The 13,925-nt window shown below is 55.3% G+C and overlaps 1 protein-coding gene across 5 annotated transcripts in view; it reads left to right on the forward strand.

The window, feature by feature from the left end:
- The window catches only part of OTOF (otoferlin), an 84,070-nt gene that overhangs the window by 31,928 nt on the left and 38,217 nt on the right, over window positions 1-13,925 (forward strand). For 3 of the 5 annotated variants that reach the window (XM_054566321.1, XM_054566317.1, XM_054566332.1), the window contains exons 4-5: window positions 568-667; window positions 3,311-3,492. In XM_054566321.1, coding sequence (XP_054422296.1) covers window positions 568-667; window positions 3,311-3,492 — 282 coding nt within the window. Of the gene's footprint in view, window positions 1-567; window positions 668-3,310; window positions 3,493-8,326; window positions 8,372-13,925 lie in introns of all 5 variants that reach the window. The other 2 variants (XM_054566326.1, XM_054566328.1) reach the window with 1 other exon arrangement.

The following is a 13,925-nucleotide window of genomic DNA, read 5'->3' on the forward strand; positions in this document are numbered from 1 at the left end:
GATGGGTCCTCGCCCCGGGAGAGCTTGCAGAATGCCGGCGTGGGCGTCACTACTGAATACACAGGGGACAAATGAGCCAGTGGTGCCCTGGGGGTAGAGATGCTGGTCATGGTTAGGGAGGTCGAAAGTGGGGGAGCCGCTCATGTGTCCAGGGGCCTCTGGTCCTTCCCCGGCAGCCTCTATGCTGGGCATCTGGAAGCTGCTCTGCAGGGACTCAGCTGAACCCCAGTTCCACATACCCAAAGAACAAGAGGCTGCACCATTCTACCCTGTCTCCTGGCCTGTGACCACCCCCCTGGGGGCCCACTGCCCTCGCGCTCTCCCAGGAAAACACGCCCACAAATACACGACACGCAGTGGTCGGGGGTCACATGCCCTCCTGGATGTGGTGTCCCGGCCTGGAGCCTGAGCAAGCCCTCAACCCACAACCCCAGCCTGGGGCCTGAGCAAGTTCTCCCTCTTGCCAGCCCTCTCGTCTCCTTCCCAGACACTCACAGCCTCCTGGGATGTCAGCTCCTCACTCTGGCCTCTTCACCTGAAACCGCCATGTCCCCCTGCCATTCACAGGCTCATTGGGACCTTCCGCATGGTGCTGCAGAAGGTGGTAGAGGAAAACTACGTGGAGGTGACCGACACGCTGATTGATGACAACAATGCTCTCCTGAAGGTGGGTGTGCCCCAGAGAGCCCCGGGCTTGCCCATGGTGGGGGCACCTGAGGACCTGCTTCGGCTCCTCCCCATGCACATGGAACTGTCTGGGGGACATTCCTGATGGATTGAGAAGTGAGCCCACAGGAGGTGACTCAAGTCAGACTCTGCCAGAGCCCCTCTGCCAGGTGGCTGAGGCCAGTGCCCTTGGGGTGTGGCACAGCCTGCTGTCCAAGGTGGAGAGAGCAGCAGCCCATCCTAGAATGCAAGAGAAGGGTGACTGGGGACGGCCTTCCCTCTCTCCCCGGGGGTCCTTCCACAGGGACACAGCTCAGGAATCCCTGCCAGGGTCTTCCTGCTCGCCGGAACGCCAGGCTGAGCTCTGGGCCACGCCAGGGTGTGGTCTTCACTGCACTCCCGGCTCCTCTCTAAGAGCAGCCATTCTGCGAGGACAGGGACCTCACTTCTGTACCGTTTGTCACGTCCCATCCTAGCACTTCCAGCATGAGCACATGTGCACTAACCACATGCAATCTGTCGGCACCTAACGCGTATTCTAACAGAGGAAGGAAGTAAAGCAACCTGATCGCCCAGACCCCAGGCTCTGCTCTGGTGCATCCACCCCCTTGAGTTCGTCTATGTCCACTCACCAGCAGTTTGGCAGAACAGTGAGAAACACGGCTCCTGAGTATGAACCTTAGTTAGGCCACTCACTAATGATGTGACTTGGTCATCTACAAAGTGAGCAAAATTGTAGTATCTACTTCACAAGTAAAATTAACTTCACGGGATTGTTCAGAGGATTAAAAGAATACATGGGAAGTACTTAGAAGAGTTAAGCACATAGCAAGTGCTCAATTAATATACAAAACACTATTGTCAGCCATTATTTCCTGACCTCAGTTTACCCGTGTGTAAAATGGACCCATACCATGCTTCCTCCGCCCGGCACCTGTAGTGGGCAGCCCTGGGCTGCAGCCAGCGGCACAGCCTCAGGAGGCAGCACTGCAGCCCCAGGGAGCCAGAACGGACGGAACCCTCTCTGAGCAACGTCAGCGTGGGGTGGAAATTCCCACGGTGGCTTTGTGCATCAAGATACTTCTCTGCCAAGAACAAGAAGAACATTTGGGGCTCCTCAGCTTGGGCCCAGCCAGGTCATTCTCTCCACTGGTAGGTGAGGCCAGGGGGGACTCCCAGAAGTCAGGGGGCTGGAGTCTCAGTCACCCCAGGGAAGAGGGAGAGGATGCAGAGCAAGCTACGTGCCAGTGGGAATGGAGGACTTTGGAGGAAGAGAATGGAGTCTGGGAAGTGAGACAAAAGAGAGCGGGGAAGTGGGCAGGGAGGGACAGCCAGCCAGCCCACGCCCCATATATCTAGATTCACACTGAGGGATTCAGCCACCTGCTGCCCATTTCATGATGGTGACCCTGTCATCCTGGATAGAAATGGGTCTGGTCAAGATCAGACAGCTGATGAACAGCAGAGCCAGCCCTGGAATCCAGGGCTCCCAATTCCAGGCCACCATTTTCCAACCATGCTGTGTACTTGGCACAAGCAACGGGGCCACGCTCGGTCAGCAGGAAGGACATGGGGTTTGGAGTCAGCCAGGCTGGGATCAAGTCCAGCTCCAGCACTTCCTAGCTGTGTGGCTTTGAGCAAGTAACTTAACCTCTCTGAGGGTAGGTAAGATAGATTGAAGTGTTGAGAAGATCAAATGAGTTTGCATTACAGCATATCAGCATGGCGTGTAGCACAGTGAGGGTTCAGAAAATGTGTGCCCCTTTTGCTTCTCGTGGGAAGTCTAAGCCTGGGCATTCAGAGGCCCGCCCACTGGGCGAAGGGTGCCCCTGGGGGTCTCAAGAACAAGTTATACCCCAAGGGAGTGCGAGCATGCCTGGAGCCCTCCCAGCACCCAGGCTGGTTGAGGGGGTGACTAGGAGTTTTCCCTTTGCACTGGGGAGAAACGAGAGCTGAGAGGAGGTAAGCGGCCCAAGGACACAGAGCAAGAAGCCCAATCAGGATTCTCCAGTGCACAGCCTGGGCCCAGGTTTGGGGCTCCGCTTTCGCCCAGAGAAAATCCCAGGGCCCCTCCTCTCCAGGGTAGGAGGGTGGGCGTCAGAAGAGCATGAAAAAGTACTGACTTCCCCCGCTTTGGAGGGTGTCAAGGGCCTGGGCTCTTCTCCAGGAGGGCACACTCAGCTCACATCACCGCATCTCCAAGGAGCCTCAGGAGTGAGGGCAAGTTGGCCGACTTCAGGCAGGCCAACCCCTCCCTGCAGGCAGCCCTGGTGCTTAGGACTCCCGGGGACTCTGAATGATGCTCTTGATTATCATTATCATTCTTGAATGCACAGTGGATTCAAGAGTCCACCCCCAGTCCAAGCTCAACTCTCCAGGGTGGGCCCCTGAGCTTGGGTACTAGGTAGGAACAGAGCCAAGAGTAGGAGCCTATTAAATGTTGACTCTGTGCAGTGTTCATCTCTCCAAGCCTCCGCTTTCTCATCTGCAAAGTAGGAGATGAGTGAGGATAATACGCAGCTGGCCTTCCTCCACTGAGTTAAGGGGGGGAAAGAACTTTGCCAACTTCACAAAGCAGCAGAGAGTGTGGGGTTACAATTGTTACTGCTGCCTAGTCTCTCACCACGTGTCTCTCTCCCTCCAGACCAGCCTGTGCGTGGAGGTCCGGTATCAGGCCTCAGATGGCACAGTGGGCTCCTGGGATGATGGGGACTTCCTGGGAGATGAGTCCCTTCAAGAGGAAGAGAAGGACAGCCAAGAGACAGACGGGCTGCTCCCCGGCTCCCGCCCCAGCTCCCGGCCACCGGGCGAGAAGAGCTTCCGGAGGTAACAGGCTGGGGCCTCGGGCTACCCGCTGCCCCCAAAGACACAGGGTAGACGCATGGTCCCCCAGAAAGGCCCCTTTAGGCCTGACTAAGCTCAGAGAACAGGGCTGGGTTGTTGGAAAGATACGTAAGATGGGGCGAGGGGGAGGTGTTTCTGCAGCAACCCCCCACCAGGCCCCTACTCCAGGAGTCACCAGGGTGGGGCAGGGTGGCTCCTATCTCCTCACAGAGCGGGAGAAGCTCACAGGGGGAGGCCTGATCTCTCTGTTTAAGACCCAGCAGGGCCAGACCAGCCCCAGGCCGCCAGGCCTCCGCCAGGGCCCAGTGAAAGCCCAAGCAAGGTGGCCCCTTCCTGCCAGAGTGAAGCCAGAGGTCCTAGCTGGGCCCTGGCCTCCCTTCTGTTGAGACGCACCCCGACACCCTCAGTGTCCAGAGTTCACACCTACAAATGTCCTGCAATGCAGATGACAGGAAGGTGCGTCCAGGCCTTTGCTTTCCCAATGTATTTTTACCAAAAAAGAGGAAAGACAATTGTATTCCTCCTAGAGCCCAGAGAGACAGAATCTGGGCTAGTGAAAATCTGTCTGTAGGTTCCCAGGTCCCTGGGGAGAAGGTGTAAGATGCAGGTGAGTCGAGGACGCTTCTAAGGAAGGGGTGGGTTCAGAGAGAAGGAAACACCCCCTTCGCATTGCAATCATCTCCCTCAAATCTTCCTCCACCCTTCCTTTTCCGAGTAAAACGTATTTGGTCCCTGTTCTGAAAAAAACACACATTCAAAATTAGTGGAATTGAATTTGATACTTTTATTGGACAAATATGTTTTCCTTCTTTTCGCTTGAACCACTCGCCCCGCCCCCCCGACCTTCACCCCCGACACACCGCTAGGAGCTTAAGAAACCCTGGGCACCTGCTGGGGAGTAATATTAATAAGGTCAAAGGAACCACGTCCGTGGCAAAAGCGACCAGACCTTTGACTTCCTGCAGCTGTCGGCTGGGGCGGCATCGCATAGGCGTGCAAATCAGCCTCAGGAGATCCAGTCTGAGCCCCAGCTCTGCCTCTTACCAGCCTTGTGCCCTTTGGTCAGTCACATACCCTCTTCCATCGCTTCTCACCTGTAGAACGGGGCCCAGAATAATGTTGTCGTTGGGGGAGCCAAAGGCATGATGGAGGGACAGGTTGTAACTGGGGCGCTAGGCGCTGCCCCATGTAAAGGCTGGTGACAAATAGGTTCTTGGCAGCCAGGCAATCAAAGAGTCAGGAATTTGGCTGGAAATGGTGAAAGGAGGAGCCAGGACCTGGTGGGGAGCCAGGGATGCTGACACCAAAGGCACCATCTGGTCCCCATCCCCTGTCCCTAGTAGAAAAGAGCTTGGCAGCGGGCTATCTGAGACCACAGCTGGGCTCTAAGAAAGGGCTTTCTGGGGACAGGATTGGAAGCCATGTAAGGGACAGCAATTATAAGAAAAGGGGCACTGGCTCTGAATCAGGAGAGCTAAGTTCCCCTAAGTCCCCTCCCAACTGCCACTAACTAGCTGAGCGACTCTGGGCAAGTCGCTAACCCCTCTGGGTCAGTGTCAGGAATGGTCTGCGCATCCTGGCTCCCCTCCAACCCCGATATCCTGAGGGAGCCCGGGAGGCTTGGATCCTGGGGGAAGCAGCTCTCCGGGGGCTCAGGACAGTCAAGAGGGCTGCCCACCTGGGCGCTGCGGCTCAGCCAGCGCGGAGCCACTTCCTCTCTGAGTCCTACAAGAGTGGGCCAGGCTGTGCGGGAAGCTGCTTCTCAGCTCTGGCCACCCCACTCCCCACCAAGGGCCCTTCGAACAAACTCAGCCCACAGCTGGAGCTTCACAGCGGCCCTGGACCAGAGCCGGGCCTCCCTTGCTCACAGGGTTGTCTGCCCCTCCCCCCACTCTCAGTATTGCAGAGAAGGGATGAATCGCCAACCCCATGGGCGCTTGGCTCTCAGGAGCACTAAATCGGGGCTCTGGGCCCTTGCACGTCAGTAAACATCTGCCTTGATCTCCAAAGAGAGACTCAGCACACACATGCCCATACACACGAGTGCACACGTGTTGGCACACACTCACATGCACACACATTCCCTCTCTGTGTGAGGCCAGGGAGCTGCACACACGGCTAGTCTCTGGGCTCTGCTGCCATCGCAGCTCTGGGAGCCACATCTTAGAAGGGACAAAGAAAGGAGCCCCTGCTGTTATCTTGCAACTGCCCTCTAAAAACTGGGGGCTTTCCTGTGGATTCCCTGTCTTCTCGACTCTCCTCATTTTCTCCGCCTTCCGGACCCTCCTGCCTTCCACGGTCCCACCTCCTTCTGCCTGACTCTCCTTCCTGGTGTCCCTGGGAATGTAGAGGTTCCTGCTAGGCTCCTCTCTGCTGGGTCCCATCTTGGGGGGGGTCAGTGGGGGACACTTTTCCTGTTCTACTTGTGGATCATCCTTTCACTCCAGAGGAGACCCTGGAATCCAGGCACCTTCCTCCTGTGCCTGCGGCCAGCGGGCAGCGGGGCTCGCGCCCACGGCTCGGGGCTCGGGCAGAGATACGCATCGGGTCGGGGCCCCGGGGTGGGCGCAGGCGTGTGTGTGCGGGGTCACACACCAAGCCTCACCCTCACAGCGCTGCGTAACCAGTCCCTCTGCCCCCTCATGCCCACCCCCCTCATCCCTGCACCAGGCTGAGCTCCAGGGGTGCAGTGGCCCCCACACAGCTGGGCGGAGCCAGGGTCAGGGCCCCGTTGGGAATTTAGGGAGAAATAGTGCTTGGGAGACTCCTCTCAAACCAGCCTCTTCACCTGAGGTTGGGGTCTCCTCTGCCCCCCACCCCAGGCCAAGTGCCCACCTGAGGCCCACCTGGTGCCATGGAGCGCCTGGGTACCTGGCAAACCCTAGGTTTCCCCAGCAGACACCACGCTGATCCTCAGCCCCCTGGCTGCTTTGAACGGTGCACACGGAGCCCCAGGGATGGGAGCTTAGGGAACGCGGAGAGACCACCGAGAGAGGACTCTGGCTGAGGAACAGAACTCACCCAGCCAGGCTGGGGCGCTGAACATGATGCGGGCTCTAGGCGGAAAGCCAGGCCTGTCCAGGGCCGTGCAAAGGGGTCCCCTAGCACCAAGGCCCACCTTGAGGTCCAATCCCGCCCCCACCGCTGCGGCTGAGTGAGCGCAAACTGAGCCTCAGCTCCGGCGTTTGGAAAGCAGGGTGATTACAATGCCTGCCCTGTCAGACGGAGGGATTTAACATGACAGAGGTGGGGCGGAGTCTCACACAGGGCCTTGCACTGAGGGCTACTGTCCGTTGCAGTCATGTTAGAGGCCGTAGTAAATCATGAGGGAACTCTTTTTCCACAGAGAATCCTTCCCCTTTCTGCATTTCCACGCTCAGAGCGGGGGCCCACGTGCAGCCCCTCTGCTGGCCCAGCGGCCTGGCGCATGTGGTGGGGGGACGGGGAGGCCAGAGTGGCTCTGGGCGCGGCGGTGTGTGCTGTGTGCCAGGCTGTGGGCGACCGCGGTGCCCCACTGGCTGTGTGCTGAGGAGCCCCGCACTGGGCCGGCCGGGGATTTCAGAACGAGGCCCACCGGACAGAGAAAAAGCATCCCATTTTACCCTTCAGCTACCCAAATTCCACCCTCCTGCCCCTCCCTTGCCCTCTGCCAGGTAACGCAGTTCCCATTCTGGCTCCTCTACGGCAAAGATTTTCAAACTTCTCGGAGGCATAGCATTCTTTAAAAATACTAAACAAACTAACAAAATCCCCTCAAAACCTGGATCAGTAATTCAGAGGGAGGCGGCCCTGCTAGGACTAAGGCGAGGCTGGGGCCAGTAAGTCTCCCATGCAGCTCCCCTTCTGGAAAGCTCCTTGGGACCCCTGCCCCATTGGAGCAAGCCCTCCACAGCTCTCAGCGGGTCCCGGTGGTGGCCTATGGCTGACCAGCCCAGGCCCAGCCGGGCCGAGGCCCGGAGCGGGGCTGCTGAGACAGTCGGCTGCCCCTTCTCTGTTCTCCATGCAGTAGTCTCAGCCGATTGTGACACCTCGAGACTTTTAGAAAGAGCTACAGACTTACTATCTTGCTGACTGGAAAGGGTAACTGACCAAAGCTGGATTTCAGCGGTCATCTGTCTAAGCGTTTGTGTCCTGAGCTGTTGGAACGTGAAGTCTTATTTGCCTGAGCAAGGTCTGTGCCAGGACAGAGTGTGAGGAGGGAAAGAAATTGCTGATCGTCGCTTGCTTTCTTTTTCTCATCCTCATTGCCACGGCATCAGGGAAGCATTGAGAGAACATTCTAGAAGGGTTTCTGGAAGCCTGCTTAAAGAAGGAGAGGAGCACCATTCTAGCCCTATTCTGAGCCCAGGAGCAATAGCTCACTTACTTTTGCACCCCCAGAGCCTGCCTGGCCCAGCCTTCTCCTCAGAGCCCTCCTCGGGGCAGCCTTCATGCAGGGACCTGTCCATTGGAGGGGACCCAGAGAGGAACACGGTGGCTCAGGCCTGGCGGGTGGCCAGGCTCCTCTGAGTTCTCTGAGGCACCTTTGACCCACATTCAGAACTTACTAGACCCTGGGGGTGGAGGAACTCAGCTGACAGCGTGAGGCCCCTGCCCTCACCAAGGCTCCAGGTCCCTCTCTCCCCAGACCTATCGGATCCCTGCCCTGCAGGCTCAGGTAGGCGAAAGTGAGAGGCTAGAGGGTAGGGGACTCTGGGACAAGGAGGCCACCAGGGAGCATGGGGGTCAGCAGGCCAGGGGCTAAGTCTGCAAGTGCCTCTGGTCCACACCCTCTCATACACGTCCCCTTGTCTCCTCATTTCTTCTCCCTGCTCAGCAAAGGCAAAGAGAAGACCAAGGGAGGCAGAGATGGCGAGTACAAGTAGGTGTCCCAAGCCAGGGCGGAGCCCACGGGCCCGAAGCGTCCTCACCACAGGGCGCAGATGTTGGGGTGGCCCGTGTCAGAGGGCTTAGTCATGGGCTGTCCTGGCGGAGCCAGCACCAGGGGATGTCAGGGCCAGGGGGTGAGAGACAGGGAGGAATTAGGGTGGGCGTGGGCAGGTGGCTGGGACTTCTGGTTCCACTCCCTCCTCCCTCCTTTCAGCGCCTCTATTCCTCTTTCACTTCCCTGTCGACTCCCACATTGAGAGTCAGGCCCTTAGGTGTCCCTGCAGGGGAGGGTGTGACTGAAGTCGAAGGGGTTGTGGAGGTCCGAGAATCAAGGCGGGGCTGGGCAGACAGACACGCAGCCCCGGGGGCCCAAGAGGACAAGTTCTGGGCACAGCGTGCAGCTGCAGGGCGGTGGCTGGAGCAGGAAGCCCCAGAAAGCTCGGGGGAAACCACCCGCCTCTAGCGGTCCTCAGCAGCTCTATCCCCCCAAAGGCTTCCTGGGGAGGGAGAGATCAGGTGCCCTCTGGCAGGGGAGGAGAGGAGCGGAAGGGACTCTGGATGAGAGGGGCAGCCACAAGGGGTAGGGAAGGCTCAGGGCCTGGGGGTTGACGTGGGTTCCCCCAGAAACCCATGTCATCTCAAAACTTCTCTAGCATTGCAGGGAATCCACAAGATCAGTGGCGTTTCGGGCTAACCCTGCGGGAGGGGCCCTGGCCCGGAGCCCTTTCCCACAGCTAACCAATCTGAGCCCGGAGAGGGGCAGCGACTCGCCCCAGAGCAGGGGCAGAGCTGGCCCTGAAACACAGGGATTTCAGTTTTGACCAGAGTCTACAACAGACCCAGGGAGTTTAGAGCACTCTAAATTTAATTTAATTCTCCAGACATACCAAGGAGAGCTGAAGGGCCAGAAATGTGGTCTTTATTTTCCAGACAGGGAAACTGAGCCCCTGACGTGTTTGAGATTTGCTCAAAACAGATCCTGATAAGTTAAAACTTAGTTGGCACAGGATATTGTGTGGACAGGAGTGTGTGGATAGGGTCTGAGTCATCAACACCAACACGGGCTTGGGGCATATGTTTGCATTAAGATCCCGGGCAACTCAACTTTGTTTGTTGCTTTCACAAAAAAGCATATCGAGTTCTACCTTAACTGTTACACATGATGAGCAAATGCCTGATGACCAGGCAATGGCACCTTGTGGGGAGAGCTCAGGCCCAGAGACCGAATGGGTCGGGGACTTTGCCAGCGTCCAAGCGAGGGAGGAAGGCTCCAGCCCATGAGGTGCCAGGCTTGGAGCGGGAGCTAGGGAGCGAAGCCTTGGGGGTGTGGGGAGGTGAGAACAGACGCTGAGCAGGGAGCCTTCTTAGGGGCAGAGTTCAAGGAATTGGGTTTCTGCATGGATGCTTAGCCATAAAAGACCTCTATGAGCCAGGAATGACCTGTCTGCCCCCCAGACTCCTAGTCTGAGAACAACAACACTATCTAAAGCCCCTTCTTGATGTGCAGCTCCCTGGTCTGTCCTGGGCTGGTTTGTCCTCCAGGATTCAGACTGGCCTGATTCGTTGAGTGGCCCCCGATGGACTACGGGGTATCTCGCAGTGCGAGCACACAGTAGGCCCACCTCAGTGCTGGTTCATTTTCATCTCTTGCCATGAGATTAAGTAAACTGGCATTTGCTATTCTGATTTTAATGTGTAGAACTTTAGGACGGTTAAAAGGGCAGGAAAATGGGATTTCTAATTAAACAAGTTGAAACTTGTTTCTAACCTAACACATGGCTTTGACCTCTCATCTGGAGAGCACTTCCCAGGGGACATTAGGTCGGGGGTTGGAAGGGGCGCTGTCTGACTGGAACAGGCTGCATGTAATGGCATTGTGTAGGTCTCATGCTGAGAGGGGCTGGGGACTCTATGGGTGGCACAGCTCAGGAATGGTCAAGGAGTGATTGCACAAGGTCATGCCCAGGGCCTAGCCTGAAGAAGAAAAAGTGTGGGAACTGGTTTTAAACCTCTGAAAGGTTGTTGTGTGGCAAAGCTCTCAGTTTCTCTGTCCCCTGAAGAGAAATAAATGGAAATGAGTGTAAGTTGCAGTAGGCAAAACTTGAGAATGGAGCCATGAAGAGACTCCTCCCTGTGAGCATGTGAGATCCTGGGATAGGCTGCTGGGGGGAGATGGGACACCTGTTCCCATGATGCTATTTGCTTGGGCCTTGCAAGGGGTTGGGTGGCCAGGGAGAGCCAAGCCCCCCGGCAAACATGGGGATAAGTATGGCAAGGGCACGCGCACCAACAGGCTGGTGCGGAGACAGGTTCTTGTACGAAAGTTCAGCGGCCCTGCCCAGATGTGGGAAGACATTCAAAACCAACTGAAATTCACCACACTTTGAAAGATGACTGTAAAAGCTGTGATTACGAAATTACCTGTAATGGAGCATGGAAAATAAGAGAAATAAACCTGGAAAAGTGCACTCAGAGAACATCTCCTCAAGTTTTCAAAATCTGGCCATTTAGATGATCCAGAAAAGACCCGTAGGCTCTACTTGTATTTGGCAGGACTTTGTTTCTCCTGAGGCCTGAGCTGATGACTCTGAGCTAGTTCCAACCGAAGGCAGGGTAAGGGCAGACGCCCCGGTCCGCCACGGGCCGCTCTTCACTCTCAGACACACCCCTCTAAGTCACAACCTCCAGAATAATAGAGACCAAACTAGTGGGGCCCAGCTCAGCACCTTTAGTTTGGCCAATGTCCCCAGTCATTATGAACGCCAAGCTCTCCCCTAGGACCCCTAGTGCATCACCCAACCAGGACACCCTTCTAGATCTGAGCCACGGAATCACTGGATCGGTAAATGCTATAAGAGTTTACAGTGAGTGAACTAATTTTAAAATCTCTTCCCTAGAGAAAAATTGCAGTTTAAGCTGTGGGTGCATAGCGCTGTGACTCTGATGAACCCAGGAATGCGGAAGCCCATACAGGACCCTAAGTCCTCGGAGGGCTCTATAGGCACGCCCCAGCCCTGCTTCTCCTGCTTTCATGCAGCCACGAATAAAGGAACTTGGTTGCAAAGTAGGTTTCCGCCTAGTTGATTGCTGGCTTTCTCACCAACAATCTAAGTAACTTATCTTAGTAACTGGAGAACCCAACTAGACCAAATGCAGAATTTTATTCTTTAAAAAAAAAAAACCCTCAGCCACCAGTAACCTACTCTACAATATCAGATTTTTTAAAAAACTAAGGCTTTAAGACAAGTAGATACTCTTCAATTTTCCCTGATTAAGTTAACATTTATTTTGAAAATAACCTTTGCCCTTTGCCAAGAGAAGCAAGCATGCTGCTTTCCAGGAAGTGGGGCTGTGACAGGCATAAAAAGCTTTCTCTGTAGTGAACTTTAGATGTGTTATCAATCCGAAAATGACAAAGGGCTGTGAGAGCCGGTGATACCAGGCTCTAGCACCCGCAGTTCAGAGGAACTGAAGAGTGGGTCAAGGCGAGACAAAGCGAGGCACAGAGCCTCTAGCAGGAAGCCTGGAAACTACGTTTACCCTCCACAGTCTGCATCTGTCATAAAGGGATAAATCAGAGTGTTAGATAGCTCAGGCACATAGGGTTGCCTCCGGTGACCCTGTCCACTTGAGATGGTTCAAATCATGCAGGATCTGGGGGGAGGGGATTCTCCCTTGAATTGCTCCAGGGTACGGTAGAGACTGCTTGGGTAAGTATAGTGTGCTTGGAGGTCTCAGTCTTTGTTTCCAAAAACGTTTGTTTTAAGGAATAAAGTAACTTTTGAATTCGAGGGTCATAGCAGCCCAAGGGAAGCCCAGACCCTTTTCCAATTGGGTGGGTCCTTGGGACCATCATCAAAAAGCTACAGTTCTCTGCTACCCACACCCGCTCTGGGCTTCAGGCTGCAGGGCCACATCCCATCCCACAATGCCCAGAAGCCAGCTTCCCCAGGCATGGGCTGCTTCTAACCTAACACATGGCTTTGACCTACCATCTGAGAGCACTTTACAGAGCGAGGGGCAGGCATTAGGGTGAGGGGATGGGATGGGGAGTTGTCTGACTAGAACACGCTGCATGTGATGGCATTGTGTAGGTCACACACGGAGTGGGGCTGGGGACTCTAAAGATGGCACAGCTCAGGAATGGTCAAGGAGTGATTGTACAAAGTCAAACACAGGGTCCTGCAAGAGGCTCCTGGGTAATCTAGGAAAGAGCAAGGCTGGGAGGAAAGGAATCCCAAATGCTGAGACAGAAAGCAGAGTGAGGGCCACATTAGCTGTGCGTCCTGTTGCAGGGTCAGAGGGCAGCCCTGCTTTAAGACCACCAGGCAAGGAGAAGTAACACTGGATGGCTCAGCGTAAACCAGGCAGGACAGTCCCTGTCTCACCATCACACAGCTGTCTCTCATGGGTTAATTGTTCTGTTCAATGTTATGTCACCAGTAATTTAACATTGAGAGCAAGTTCTTCCAAAATGTGTTCATGTTTAGATTATTTTTGAATGAGCCCTTTCTCTGTAAACCTGTAAACTGGGCACAGTCTGTGGCACGCTTCACAGATGACATCCGCATCTGCAAATTGTGCTGGCACATGGCCCATGCCTATGCTTCCCATTTCAGGCCATGGACACTTTCTGCCAAAGGTCAAAGTGGTCAGGATGAAGGGGGTCATATTCACAGAGAGAACAATGCCACAGCATCAAGGATGCAGTGGAAATATGGCTGTGCCTCGGAGACAGGAGCTTTGTGCTTCAATCTCAACTCTCTGAGCCTCAGGTTCTCCATGGGTTGAATAGGAAGCGTAAGTCCCTCCCAGGTTTGCTATGGATGTGAAATGAGCAAACATCTGGAAAGCCGCTGGCCCACAGCAGTTGCTCAAGAAAGGTTATGTCATTTCTTGTTGGTTATTTTCTATATGATATATCCCCTTCTTGGAAGGGAGAAACTTTTCAAAATAATTCCAAAGGCATCCATTTTCCTGTTTTAAAGCATCTTTCCTCCCCTCTCCTCCCATTATTACATCCCAGAAAGCAAGAGGCTAGGCAATGCAGACAGATCAGCGTCACCTCCGCCTTCTTTTACCTGCTGGATGTCCTTTTAGGAAATCATGAACATGCCAGTGCTTCCTAAACTGTGAGCTAGTGCCGCACAGAAAGGGTGGTTCATGGTTGCTCTCTCACTGGGAGACAGACACACGCCTCTCCATGTCTGGCCCACAAGATGAAGAGTAAAGAAAAGGTCTGGGATGAGAATAGGGCCAAGTTTGAGGGGATGAGAGTGGCCCTCCAACCCTGAGTAGAGAGCCTTGAGGTTTTCAGGCCATCTCTACAAGGACAGAGTGGTTCCCCTCAGCCTCGCGTGGACTCGCATAAAAAAGAGGGGTCTTGTGGAACCATTGTCAAGCCTCCACAGGGAGACGCATGGCCCAAAGATGGGTGGGCTCTGCTTCAGGTGGCCTTGGGGTTGGAGCCTGCACCTCACTCAACTTGGGCCTACAGGATGACAGGGCCACACCCAGGAGGAGGGACAATGGGAATCGGAGGGTCA

This window comes from Pteronotus mesoamericanus, unplaced genomic scaffold (assembly GCF_021234165.1).
Source record: "Pteronotus mesoamericanus isolate MK-2021 breed Mesoamerican mustached bat unplaced genomic scaffold, CSHL_Meso_final contig_101, whole genome shotgun sequence".
Lineage (NCBI taxonomy): Eukaryota > Metazoa > Chordata > Mammalia > Chiroptera > Mormoopidae > Pteronotus > Pteronotus mesoamericanus.